General features: G+C 51.5%; 1 protein-coding gene across 1 annotated transcript in view; it reads right to left on the reverse strand.

Moving 5' to 3' along the window:
• Window positions 1-11,898, reverse strand: part of Stab2 (stabilin 2) — a 147,061-nt gene that overhangs the window by 16,261 nt on the left and 118,902 nt on the right. Inside the window, exons 51-59 of the mRNA XM_051206213.1 lie at window positions 11,609-11,785; window positions 10,216-10,305; window positions 9,736-9,882; window positions 8,254-8,310; window positions 6,327-6,456; window positions 4,659-4,808; window positions 3,409-3,513; window positions 2,171-2,278; window positions 48-241 (exon numbers count right to left, since the gene is read on the reverse strand). Coding sequence (XP_051062170.1) covers window positions 48-241; window positions 2,171-2,278; window positions 3,409-3,513; window positions 4,659-4,808; window positions 6,327-6,456; window positions 8,254-8,310; window positions 9,736-9,882; window positions 10,216-10,305; window positions 11,609-11,785 — 1,158 coding nt within the window. The remainder of the gene's footprint in view (window positions 1-47; window positions 242-2,170; window positions 2,279-3,408; window positions 3,514-4,658; window positions 4,809-6,326; window positions 6,457-8,253; window positions 8,311-9,735; window positions 9,883-10,215; window positions 10,306-11,608; window positions 11,786-11,898) is intronic.

Below are 11,898 nucleotides of genomic sequence, written 5' to 3' on the forward strand. Positions count from 1 at the left end.
GCCCAAGGAGCTGCTATCTCAAATGTCTCTGGGGAAGTGGGACTTACCGGGCCCGTCATCCTGCAGGTGGCATGCTCATGGCATCCACCGTTGACACCATCTGCACAGGGGTCTATCTCTGTGCAGCTGTGGCCATCCCCCTGGTAACCCTTCTGGCAGCTACAGGAGACTTGTGTGCCCTTCTGGGAGCATTTGGCGACCTTTGCACACCCCCCATTGTTCTGTTTGCAGAAATCCACGACTGCAAGAGAAAGGGTAGAGGGCGTCATGTGCCGCTGTCCGGGGCTCAGTCAGTGAATGGCAAGGGAGTGGACAAGCCCTCACATGTCCATGCCTCTGGTCCTCCTGATCTGTGAGCTCTCCGCTGGCTTGTATCCGATCAAGTCCTTATGACGCCCTGATATACTTGTCACATGCACACAGGACAGCTTTGATAGTAGTTTTCAGAATACATTGGGGGTTTCGATGTTAGGACTCTATCTCCCTCCCTCCCTCCCTCCCTCCCTCCCTCCCTCCCTCCCTCCCTCCCTCCCTCCCTCCCCCCACCAACCACCCTGCATGTCCTGGCTAACATGACACAGCCTAGAATCATTTGAGGGAGTCCCAGTTGAGGGATTGTCCAGTTACAGCTCTGACTGACCCATGACCATGTCTGTAAGAAACTGTTTGGACTGATGATTAATATAGGAGGGCCTACCCTAGTCCACTAAGGGTGGCACCATCCCTAGGCAGGTGAGCCGGGCTTTTTAAGAAAGCTCATTGAGATAACCTCCCTCCATGGTTTTTGCTTCATTCCCACTCCAGTTCCTGTCCCGATTTCCTTCACTGATAAGATTGTGGCCTCAAAATGTAAGCCAAATAAATTATTTTCTAAGCTAAGTTGTCTTTGGTCAGAGTGTTTTATCACAGCAACAGAAAAGCAAACGAGAACAGTGTGTGGTGTGTGTGTGTGTGTGTGTGTGTGTGTGTCGGTTGGTACAATAAGGGACACCTTGTGAGGCAGGCTTCTCCACCTGTTCTAAGGGCCAGTCTCAGGGAGCTTGCCTGACCTGACGAAGGTAGAGGAGGTAGAGTGTGAAGGGCTGGGGAAAACCCAGGCTGGTTGGGCCTCACTGGGTCGTGATTGCTTTTAAAGGGCCTTTGTCTTCACAATTGCCAAATTTCAAGCCAGTATTCCTCTATGTGGAGCTGTAGGAGTAGCTGGGAAGCTGTCTTATTTCTTTTCCTTGTACCTATGCGCAGTCACTGTGGCCACTTGGGACCCGGAGGGCATCGACTGGAGGGTCAGGAGCCTCTTGCAGGGCAGAGTGACGGAGCTCGGCCTTCGCTGCCACTGTTGACTAAGTATGGACCCACTCAGGGAATGCCTTGCTGGAGTCTACAAGAGGCAGGTGTGGCGAGATCTACTGTTTAAAGCTCATTTCTCTGTGGAGTCTTTACTCAGAGACACACGTGGCTGGGACTGCTGACCACCCCACACCTTTTTCTGTTGTAACAGGGTAGAAGGTGGAATGTGTTGTGGCCTGTCTAACAAGATGGTGACATTTCCCAGCTCTCTGGCAGCTAGTATGCCATGTGATGAGCTCCAGACAACTGGATGGGAGGTTGATTTTTAGCAGTTTGGGGCAGAGATCTGCCTCCTTCTTCTCCCTTTTCCATCCTGCGGTCTAGGTGTGGCAGCTCTGAAGCTCCCTTCGAACTGTCCCACAGCAGAGTAAGCACTCGCTCACTTCACCTGTGCCGGCGCACACCTAACTCACTGTGGCCTGGCAGCGATGCTGCTGTGACTCGGTGGCGGAGCGCTGGCCTAGCATTTGAAAGGCCCGGCCGGGTTCATTCTCACCAAGAGGCCGATGGGCCAGAGGATATGCAGTCTTTAGTCTTAACTTTCCCCCTTAATGCTATAGTCAGTTTCTGAATTTTTGAAGCAAGATTGACCACTTGTTGAGATAGAAAAATACTATAAAAGACAGGGCACCTTGTTTTGCAACGCTATTTAAAACTTTTAAAACCATGGCTTGGGAGGCAGAGCAACTGTAACGGACTATTGATACCCGAGTCCTTGAGAGGATGGCCCAGCAGAAAGCAGAAGAGGCAGCAGCCCAGTGCGACCACACCCTGCTCCGCTCCTGTGCGGCTGCTGATCCCCAAGTATGCAAAGAGGTCTCACCTGAGCACGTGATGCCATCTCCTTCATAATTCAAGTTACACACGCATGTGCTGTTCTCCATACATGTGGCATGCACAGAACAGGGAGGGATGCACACTGGGAACACAGCTGCAGACAAAGAGGCTGACCTTCACTCTGTGACCCTCACCCTGTGACCTTCACCCTGTGACCCCCACCCTGTGACCTTCACCCTGTGACCTTCACCCTGTGTCCTTCACCCTGTGTCCTTCACCCTGTGACCCTCACCCTGTGACCCTCACCCTGTGCCCCTCGCCCTGTGACCTTCTCCCTGTCCCCATTGCACAGTTTCCCCAGGACACTTCTCAGATGTTCCATGAATGGCAGAAAGATGGGGTGATTCGCTGAGGACCTCAGAGTGGAGATTCTGAGATATGTCTGCAGAGCAGTTCAGATTATAATGCAATCGTTGCAACTATTTAAAATTTTATCCCTCCAAACTTGCAAGCAGGGATGACCCCGGCCAACAGACTCTTTTGCCCCAAGAGCATGGGCTACCAGGCAGAGAAGGTTAAACTGGAAGAGAAATGTCACTGTCTCCCAAGGGCATCACTGAGCTGGGGGGGGGGAATGTGGCATGCTGGTGATCGGATGGGGCTGTGGTACACATAGGCAGCCTGAAGCTGAGGGTGCTTATGTGGTACTCCAGGGAGGAGGAAATGCCATTGATTTAGGCAGAATAATTTGGCCTTCACATCTTAGGCCTTTCGGAACATAGAGACTTGGGTTCTGGAGATAAAAAGCATAGATCAAGGTTATGATGGTGACAATAACCACAATAATAATGAAAGCTGCTGCATTTGGCATAGCAGATACAAACACCAGGAACCTAAGAGTAATCCCAGCAACCCTTCCCTTGCACAGCGTGAGTGTGGGCTGTCCAAGGCCATTTATGCGGTAAGCAGCAGAATCTGGAGCCATGTCCTGGATCAGAACTCCAAGGATGGAGTTGTCCCATCTCCATTTGATTCCTGCAACCAGTCATCTGGGCCTGAGGTCCACCCTAACGTTCTCACTGCATGGATTCTAGATTTGAGTAAAATCTTCTCACCAAGTTTTCTTCCAACCCACCAGCCTCCCGAAGACAGCCCCCCCCCCTTCAGACCGCAGTTCACGCGGCCCCCAGGCATCTCAGCTGTCGCTCAGACTCCTCACTTGCACTCCCTCAACTGGGTCCCCTGTAGCCAGAGGCTGCCAGAGGCTGCCACTCCCCCACTGACCTGTGACAGTGTCGCAGAAGCGGCCAGTCCACCCTGCTTCACAGAAGCACTGTCCAGAGCCCGTGATCCCCTCGTCACACTGTCCATGCTCCGAGCAGCCACAAGCTGTGACAGAAACCAGAGTGCCCGGTAGTTAGTGACCGGCAGCTGATGTCTGCTCAGCCCCACTTACTGCCTGCTGGCATGGGACGTCGTCGGTATATGTTGTCTACCACAGTCATTATTTGTCCCCAAACTCCAAAAACAACTTACCCACAGGCCAGGCTCTGCTACATAATGGGAGCACAGGAAGGTCACACTAGACAAGCCTCCTGTTTCCATAGGGCTTACAGAGGCTTGAACACCTCCTGAATGTGTGACAATAAATGCTGCTGGGCAGAGGCGCACACCTTTACTCCCAGCACTCGGGAGGCAGAGGCAGGAGGATCTCTGTGAGTTGGAGGCCAGCCTGGTCTACAGAGCGAGTTCCAGGACAGCCAGGGCTACACAGAGAAACCCTGCCTCAAAAAACCAAGAAAAAAAAAAAAGTCACCCACGCTGTGGTCACAGAGGTAAAGTGCCGTGGGCATGCCACAGAACGGTTCGGAGTGACAACTCCATCCGTGGCTTCTGGCTTGAGAAATCTATTTCAAAAGAAAATTTAAAACCATGCGCCAATTCTGCTTACCACTTCAGTGCGGCCGGGCAGCCCACGTCACCACCCTGAGCTGCAGCCTGCAGAGCCGCGCTCCTCCCCACAGGTGGCCCTCGGCCTTGTCTCCTGTGGCGTGTGCTCCACAGGGCAGGTAGAGCCATCCCTTTCAGTCTGTTCACAACAGCTCTTGGTTTCCAACCTTTCTCTGGCCGCCTTGCCTGTCACACTTAGAATTTTCTCTGGCCTAGAACTTGCTGTGTGCTCTGGCTCCTGGTGACCTTCAGGCTCCCTTCTGTCCACCCTCCCCCCCTTCCTTATGCACGCCTGCTCTCTCTCGCAGGCCAGGCCCACCCGGCCACTGCATCTCTTTCTTGTGTGCGTGAGTACAGTGGCCCCTGGTGACATCCCGAGGAAGATCGCTGGGGCCCCCTTCGCGGGTTCAAAGTGCTCAGTGGCCCCGTGTGGCTAGGGCTACCCACAAGGAGGGGGAAGCACACTGAGCAGGAGATGGAGAAACAGAAGGAGGCCACTCCAAGGTCAAGTGGGTGGCATGGGTGAGGACAGGGAGCGCAGAGCTACAGGTGATAGATAGGCTAGCGCAGGCGAGGCCACATACGCTGACAGTCAGGCCCGAATCTCCCCGGCAAGCACAGTTCGCAGGCCGTGCCGTTGAACCCGGTGTGGCACTGGCACTGCCCTGCGGCTGAGAACTGATCCAGGCAGACGCCCCGGTTATTACAAGGCGTATCTGGTCCTCCAGGGCAGGCTGCAAGAAAATGAAACAGCAGTGAGCACAGTCTCCTAGACCAGGGCGATGCAGCCTTGCTGTAAACACGTCGTCAGCTTTGACACCCTCTTAGGGGCCCTGGGTGTCCGTGCACACATAGGAAAAGCCACTAGCATCTGATCTGACTGCCTTGGCATGGCTACGTGTGCTGTCATGGCAGTCAAGAGACCTGGCTTTGAGTAAGCCTGGGCCAAGTCACGAACCTATTCCGTGCTTTAGTTTTTTGTAGCCCTAAATGATGGTGGTGATGGCGATGATGGCAGTGATGATACCTCATGGCTTGACCTGTACCGCATCATCACCGAGAGGATTAGGTGGCACGTTCTGAGAATACTTTTTAAATTTATTTGATAGAGCCTTATGGATCCCAGGCTGGCCTTGAACTTGCTATGTAGCTAAGGCTGAACTTGAACTTTCGATTCTCCTGTCTGCACCTCCTGAGTGCCTCCAATACTGCACTGGGAATGAAACCCAGGGTTTTGTACATTCAAGGTAAGAACTCTCCCAACTGAGCTGCAGCTCTGAGAGTGTCTTAATCTTCAGCGATCAGTGAGTTTAAAGGGAGCTGAGTGACTGGTTTCAGTCCAGCGTGACCCTGTGGAGTCTACAGGAGAGTGTGTCGTATAGGCCATGAGCAGGGTTAGCCATGCAGGAGGAGCATCATGGCTTCTGGAGTCTGGGACCTTGGCTTGCTTCTTAATTTTCCTGAGCTTCTGCTTCCCATCTACTTAGGGGCTGGCAGTGGGGTTGCTATCAAGACTCTACTACATGTGAGCAACCAACAGTAGGCCTACCTACAGCCTAGTCTGGCAGACAAGTGTGCTTGTAGACCTCCGTTAAGCACTGCTGCTGACGTATCAGTCACTAGAAGTCGTATCGAGGCTTCCACATTGAGATCAAACTCCCTTTGATTAGGAGATACCTTGTAACTGTGGACTTCAAGGAAAGCACGGCCCACAAAACCCTAACAGTATATCTCTGTTCAAAGACAGAGTCATGTCAGAGTGCCTGTACAGAAGACGGACTTCCCAACATTATGGACACTGCATAGAAACCAGCAGTAAATAATATGGCTGTGGTCTGGGTTTAAGCATGAAAGTGGATGTACAGTAGGATCTCAATAGAACACAAAACATGAAGACAGCAGTGACGAGCACACAACTATTCAGAGAGCTGGGTTGGGGCCTGGGAATCGTGAGCATGAGGGTGGGGTTTCCCCAGCTCCTTAGAACCTGGGTACTTTTAAAAGCACAGCCTAGCTGGGCACTGGTGGCGCACGCCTTTAATCTCAGCTCTCAGGAGGCAGAGGCAAGCAGGTCTCTGTGAGTTTGAGGCCAGCCTTATCTAAAAAGAGAGAGAGTTCCAGGACAGTCACTGCAGTTACACAGAGAAATCCTGTCTTGCAAAAACAAAACAAACAAAACAACAACAACAAAACAAAAAACCCCACAGCTTGCCCTAACCCTTTAGAATGCCAAGGAGCAGGGTTACCCTCACCTTGACAGTGTGGCAGGAAGTAGCCCTTGCAGCACCTGGGGATCCGAACCACCAGGGTACACAGTTGCTGGCAGCCGTCCAGGCTCCTCCTGAAAGGCTCTGGGCTGTAGAGACACCTCTGCTTCATACCCTAGAGAGAGGGGATGTGGGATTGCTACCTGCCTCCAAGGGGCTGGGTTCCTGGGGCGCCAGCTTCCCCTTAGTGGAGGGTCCTGGTACTACCGAGGTTGAAGATGGGATGGATTTTCAATGCAGACCAAGAATGTAGGGAGAGGGGCAGAATAGGGGCCCCGAGCAGAATTTCTCACCCTTGGAGCTGTTTGCCAATGGGATGACTGCTCAGAGGCGGCGTGGAGAGAGGCAGATTCCTACCACACTCATCCTCGACAGGGAAGGGGGACTTTGTGTATGTGAGGTCTGTGTGTGAGGGACATGTATGTGTGTGGGGTGTGTGTGTATGAGGGATGTGTGTATGTATGTGTGTATAATGTGTGTTTGAGGGGTGGGTGTATATGTGTGTGTATGTGAGGGATGTGTGTGTACATGTGAGGAGTATGTGTATGTGTGTGTGTGCGCGCGTGTGTGTGAGGGGTGGGTGCATGTGTGTGAGGGATGTGTGTGAGGGATGTGTGCATGTGTGCGTGCGTGTGTGTGTGATGGTGCATGTGCGTGTGTGTGTGATGGTGCATGTGCGTGTGTGTGAGGGATGCGTGCATGCGTGTGTGTGTGTATGTGTGTGTATGTGTGTGTGTGCGTGTGTGTGTGTGTGATGGTGCATTGTGTGTGTGTGGGTGCATGTGTGTGTGTGATGGTGCATGTGTGTGTGTGATGGTGCATGTGTGTGTGTGATGGTGCATGTGTGTGTGTGATGGTGCATGTGTGTGTGTGATGGTGCATGTGTGTGTGTGATGGTGCATGTGTGTGTGGGTGCATGTGTGTGCGTGTGTGTGATGGTGCGTGTGTGTGTGATGGTGTGTGTGTGTGTGATGGTGCATGTGTGTGTGTGATGGTGCATGTGTGTGTGTGTGTGATGGTGCATGTGTGTGTGTGCGTGTGCATGTGTGTGTAGGGAAGAGGTTGATGTGGGTGCCCTCCTCACTGTCTCCATATTATATTTTGAGGATGGGTCTCTCACTGAATCTAGAGCTCACTGCTTCAGCAGCTGTACAGTGAATCCCAGGGATCCTCCTGCCTCCGTTTCCCAGGGTTGGGATTATAGGCACCAGCTTATGCTTCTGGCTTTTTTATGAGAACGCTGGGGATTTGAACTCAGGTCCTCATGCTTCTTTAGCAGGTACTGTACTGACTGAGCCTCTCCACAACCACGAAGGCCTGCTTTTGTAGGTGCTTTACTAGCAGGAAGGCCTTGACTATCGTGTGTGCTTGCTGAGGAGTAAACTCCAGCTTCACCACTGAGTCACTGCCCCGGCTCTTGACTCTAGAGTCATGAGCCAATCGCTGAGATGGCTTCACTTGAGCCTGGGGTTGTCCCACTGGCGGTCTTAGCTTTCTGGCCTTCACTCGTAGCTTTGCTTTTTACCAGCTGTGTGGTCTTGGTCTGGTTGCCCTCTTTCTCTGAAACTCACTGTCTCTTCGTATATTCATCTCCCAGCACATACAGCTAACAATATCCACCATTTTTATGATTGTAGTAATTTTCTACTCTCTTCTAGGTATTTGTAATCCATGAATTTTCAAGATAGTTCCTAAAAGGTGGGCAGTGCCCTGACAGGCTGCCTTGGTTGAGAACACTCATCTTACCACACGAAGCACACTCACAGACCCCTGCACAGACCCCCCCACACACACACCAGAAGACTGAGGTCTGAAAATGAGACAATCTATGGCTGTATCACCCTGAATGAGTCTGCTCTTGTATGGAAATGGGACATCCCATTGACCTGCAAATGCCATGATTCATAATTACCTTCGGTTTGCTCCATCGTGGGCATCTGGGAGTGGTGACACAGCTCCCACAGTCCCCCTGGTGTGCGAGATGAGACACTTTAATATCAAAAATATAGACAATCACAAGGAAATGTCCCTGGCTAGTTAACGTCCGGATGAGTAAATTAAGAACTTAATGTGAGTCTGGGGCGATAGTTTAGTCTGTAAAGTGCGTACAAGCACCAGGACCTGAGTTCAATTCTCAGAGAACACATAAAAAGCCAGGTATGGTAGTGCATGCTTGTAGTGCCAGCACTGGGCGAGTGTAAGCAGGTGGCTCTCTGGGGGCTTGCTGGCTGGTGGGCCATTCTAGCTCAATCAGTGACGCCTGGTTTCCAGTGGGAGACCTTGTCTCAAAAAAAGCAAGATGGATAGCTTCTGACTGTGCGCGCTCTCTCTCTCTCTCTCTCTCTCTCTCTCACACACCTTCATCTTGATTGATAGCTATGATCAAGATTATACAAAGACACAAGTCTGAAGGACTAGGTTGCCTGTTTGAAAGGAGGCCCTGATGTACAGAGCTGGGCCAGGCAGTATGGCATGGGCAGACTACAGCAATGGTTGAGTATGAGGGCAGGAAACACATTTTAAGTCAGCAGTGAGACCTTTGATCAATTACTTATACACTTTAATTTGTATAAGGCATAGCTCAGGGAATACTTGTCATTTGACCTTTGGGGAAATGGCAAAAGAAACTAATTAGCTGGGAGAAAGTGTATAGATAAGCTTCGGAAGTTAAGAACGTTACACCTGCTAAAACAGGAAAGAAAACTTGGCCCATCTCCTGCTTAGGCTGGAATCCTAAGTTTGTGGGATATTTATTAGATTTTCTAGGAGATGCCAGATACTGCCACTGAGTGGTGACAGGCGCTGTTGTGGGGTCACTTGACCTCAGTTTCCAAGTCTCTGTGGTGGAGTTGGTAGGGATTGCTCTCTTTATTGGGTTGCTGTGGGTCAGATGTGCACCTAGCAGAGCAGCTCAAAGCCGGCATTCATCCAACGGCACTGGCTGGACCAGTGAAGCCAATCATAGTTTGTATGGTGGAGGGACCAGGGCACAGGTTCATTCAGTGTTCAAGCTGAGTGAATGGGAAAATGAATGGAGGTGTAGGCAAGTTTTGGCAAGTTGCCAAGAATGTCAGTTGTATATGATGTAATCTGGTTGGAATCCACAAAGGTGTTTCTTGAACGAATAAATGGATGGATGGGTTTGAAAATGAATGCCACAACAGAAGGCCCAGCACTGTTTCCTTGGTGATGGAGGAGTTACAGGTGGATGGTGAGAAGCAAAGCAAGAATACCTAAGGCCTGCTTGCTGATTCTGAGTTTGAAGAATGTCACCCTTAGGTGTCGGCCCTTAGGTGTCATGTGACCTGGTCTCATCATGGTCCTTCCATGGAGCCCACGGTGGACACCAGGACTGGTCTCTGGCCCCATGTCCCTTCATAATTTTAGGACTGACCGAAACATTGAAGTTAGTGAAAGTATCACACCGGCCGCCCAGGGAGGGGTCTGTTAGCAGGCAGTCAATGCCGTAGGCCACGCCCAGATCAAATAAGAGCTCCCGCTGCACGATCCTGCACATTTGTCCATTTAGAAAGAGCTCGCCCTGAAAGAGAGAGAGAGAGATCAACAATCCCTTCAAACTTCCCTTCTTCCCACTGTGTATAATGTGGCCAGCTCCTACAAGGCTCAGAGAGAAATAAAATAAACAAACAAACAAACACATAGGGGGCTTTCTGCCCCTGCCACGAGGGCCTGGAATGCCAGGATGAATCAGATGTTTCATAGCCAACTCTAAAGGCAGTGAGCGGAAAAGAACTTGCTGATAACAGAAACCTCCCCCACAAACACACCCCGACACCCAAATGCCTCCCGAAGTGGGAATGGTTGGAGAGTTCCTTTCATGTCATCTGATCGTCCCCACCCCCAAGACACTCACGATGGCACTGCCAGTTCCGCAGGACACACTCAGCTCTGAACCTTGTAGTGTCTTCCAGGAAGCAGCCCGGGGCAGGTCTGAAGCTAAGGCCTGAGGCGGGGGACGGGAGAGAGAGAGAGAGAGACAGACAGACAGAGAGACACAGAGAGACAGAGAGAGACAGAGAGGGAGAGAGAGAGGTTATTACCTGCACTGGGGCCAAAGGGCAAAGGAACTTTGCCAGCAAACCAAGTTCAAGTGGAAGATTTCCTCTGCTAAAGCACCAGTGACTGCAATCAAAGGTCAGGACGGCTACGACTTTCTAGAGGTTGGAAGTTCCTTCCGGATAGCCAGTCTGTGCCAGCTGGGCATCTGTGCTTGGGCACCCTGGACGAGGCTATCCAGGTATATGAAGCCAATGAAAGGGTGAGTGGTTAGCTGGGAAATGGTCCTTATGTCTTGGAATGTGCTCCTTTAAAAGTTGCATGAGCTAGCCATGGTGGCGTACACCTTTAATCCAGGCAGTGGCAGGCAGATCTCTGAGTTCAAGACCAGCCTGTTTTTGTCTACTTAGTGAGTTCCAAGCTAGCTAGGACTGAATAAAACAGCTAGGACTGTTTTAAGAAAATTAAAAAAAAATATCAAAATGCTATAAAATCTTGACCTCAAGGACCTTAGAATGTGACCTTATTGGGAAGCAAGGACTCTACAAATAGAGTTAATAGTTAGGCAAGATGAAATCGCCCTGGAGAAGGGTGGGCTCTTAACACAATATAAATGGTGTCCTTGTTAGAAGGGTGGGGGGCACTGAGACACAGGGAAAGAATGGCTGTGGGAAGGTGGGGCCGATGCCATGGATGCACCTGCAAACTAAGGAATGTCAGAGATTTCCACAAACCGCCACAGCCGCGGGAGACTCAGGGAACAGCTTTCCTTCAGGACCCCTAGATGAATGGTCTTGCACACTCATGGCAGCAGTCTGGCTGCACTGCTGTGAGGGGATGAATTTCTGCAGCTGCAAAGCACCTAGCCTGTGGCGGTTTGTTATGCAGGCCCAGGAAGCCACCTGGACACTGGCATCTTGGAGTGGATGGCTTCATCTCAGAGTGAAAAAGAGTCCTCACTGAGGCCTCAGAGTGACTGCCATGACCCTGCACGATCTGGGTTTTCCAGGGTAGCTGGCTAGTTCACGGGGCCGGGGCCGATAGCTGATTGCATTAAATGCGTAAGTCGTTTGTTTGGGGATGCAAGAACACCTGTGCTAGCTGCCTTTCTGCCGTGTAAGATGCAAAGTGTAAAGGCAGCACCCGGCTCAAGAGGGCAGAGGGGCTGAAGCTCTCTTCCTCCCCACGGAGGCATGGGGACACATGGCGACCTAGTGCTAGGCCTCTTTCTCTGGCACAGTAAACACTACCCTGGTGTCTCTGATCACGTGGAACTTGAGATACTCCTTCAGCATGCCCTTGTTGTCTTGATGGAACAGGAAGTTCTGCTGCTCCAGGGGCAGGGCTTGGAGAGCTTTGTCCGTGGGCCAGAAGAGAGTGACCGGGATGTGGATGTGGTCAGAGATGACACTCAGCAAGCCCGAGTCCTGAAACAAAGGTGTGGTCTTCTTACCGTGCACACGCTGTGTGGTAAGGCCCCTCCCTGTGGGCAAAGAGCCAGGCTCTCCATCTCTCTGTGACCTGTACTGTGGCTTGTCAG

The sequence above is a fragment of the Phodopus roborovskii genome, unplaced genomic scaffold (genome assembly GCF_943737965.1).
Source record: "Phodopus roborovskii unplaced genomic scaffold, PHOROB, whole genome shotgun sequence".
NCBI lineage: Eukaryota > Metazoa > Chordata > Mammalia > Rodentia > Cricetidae > Phodopus > Phodopus roborovskii.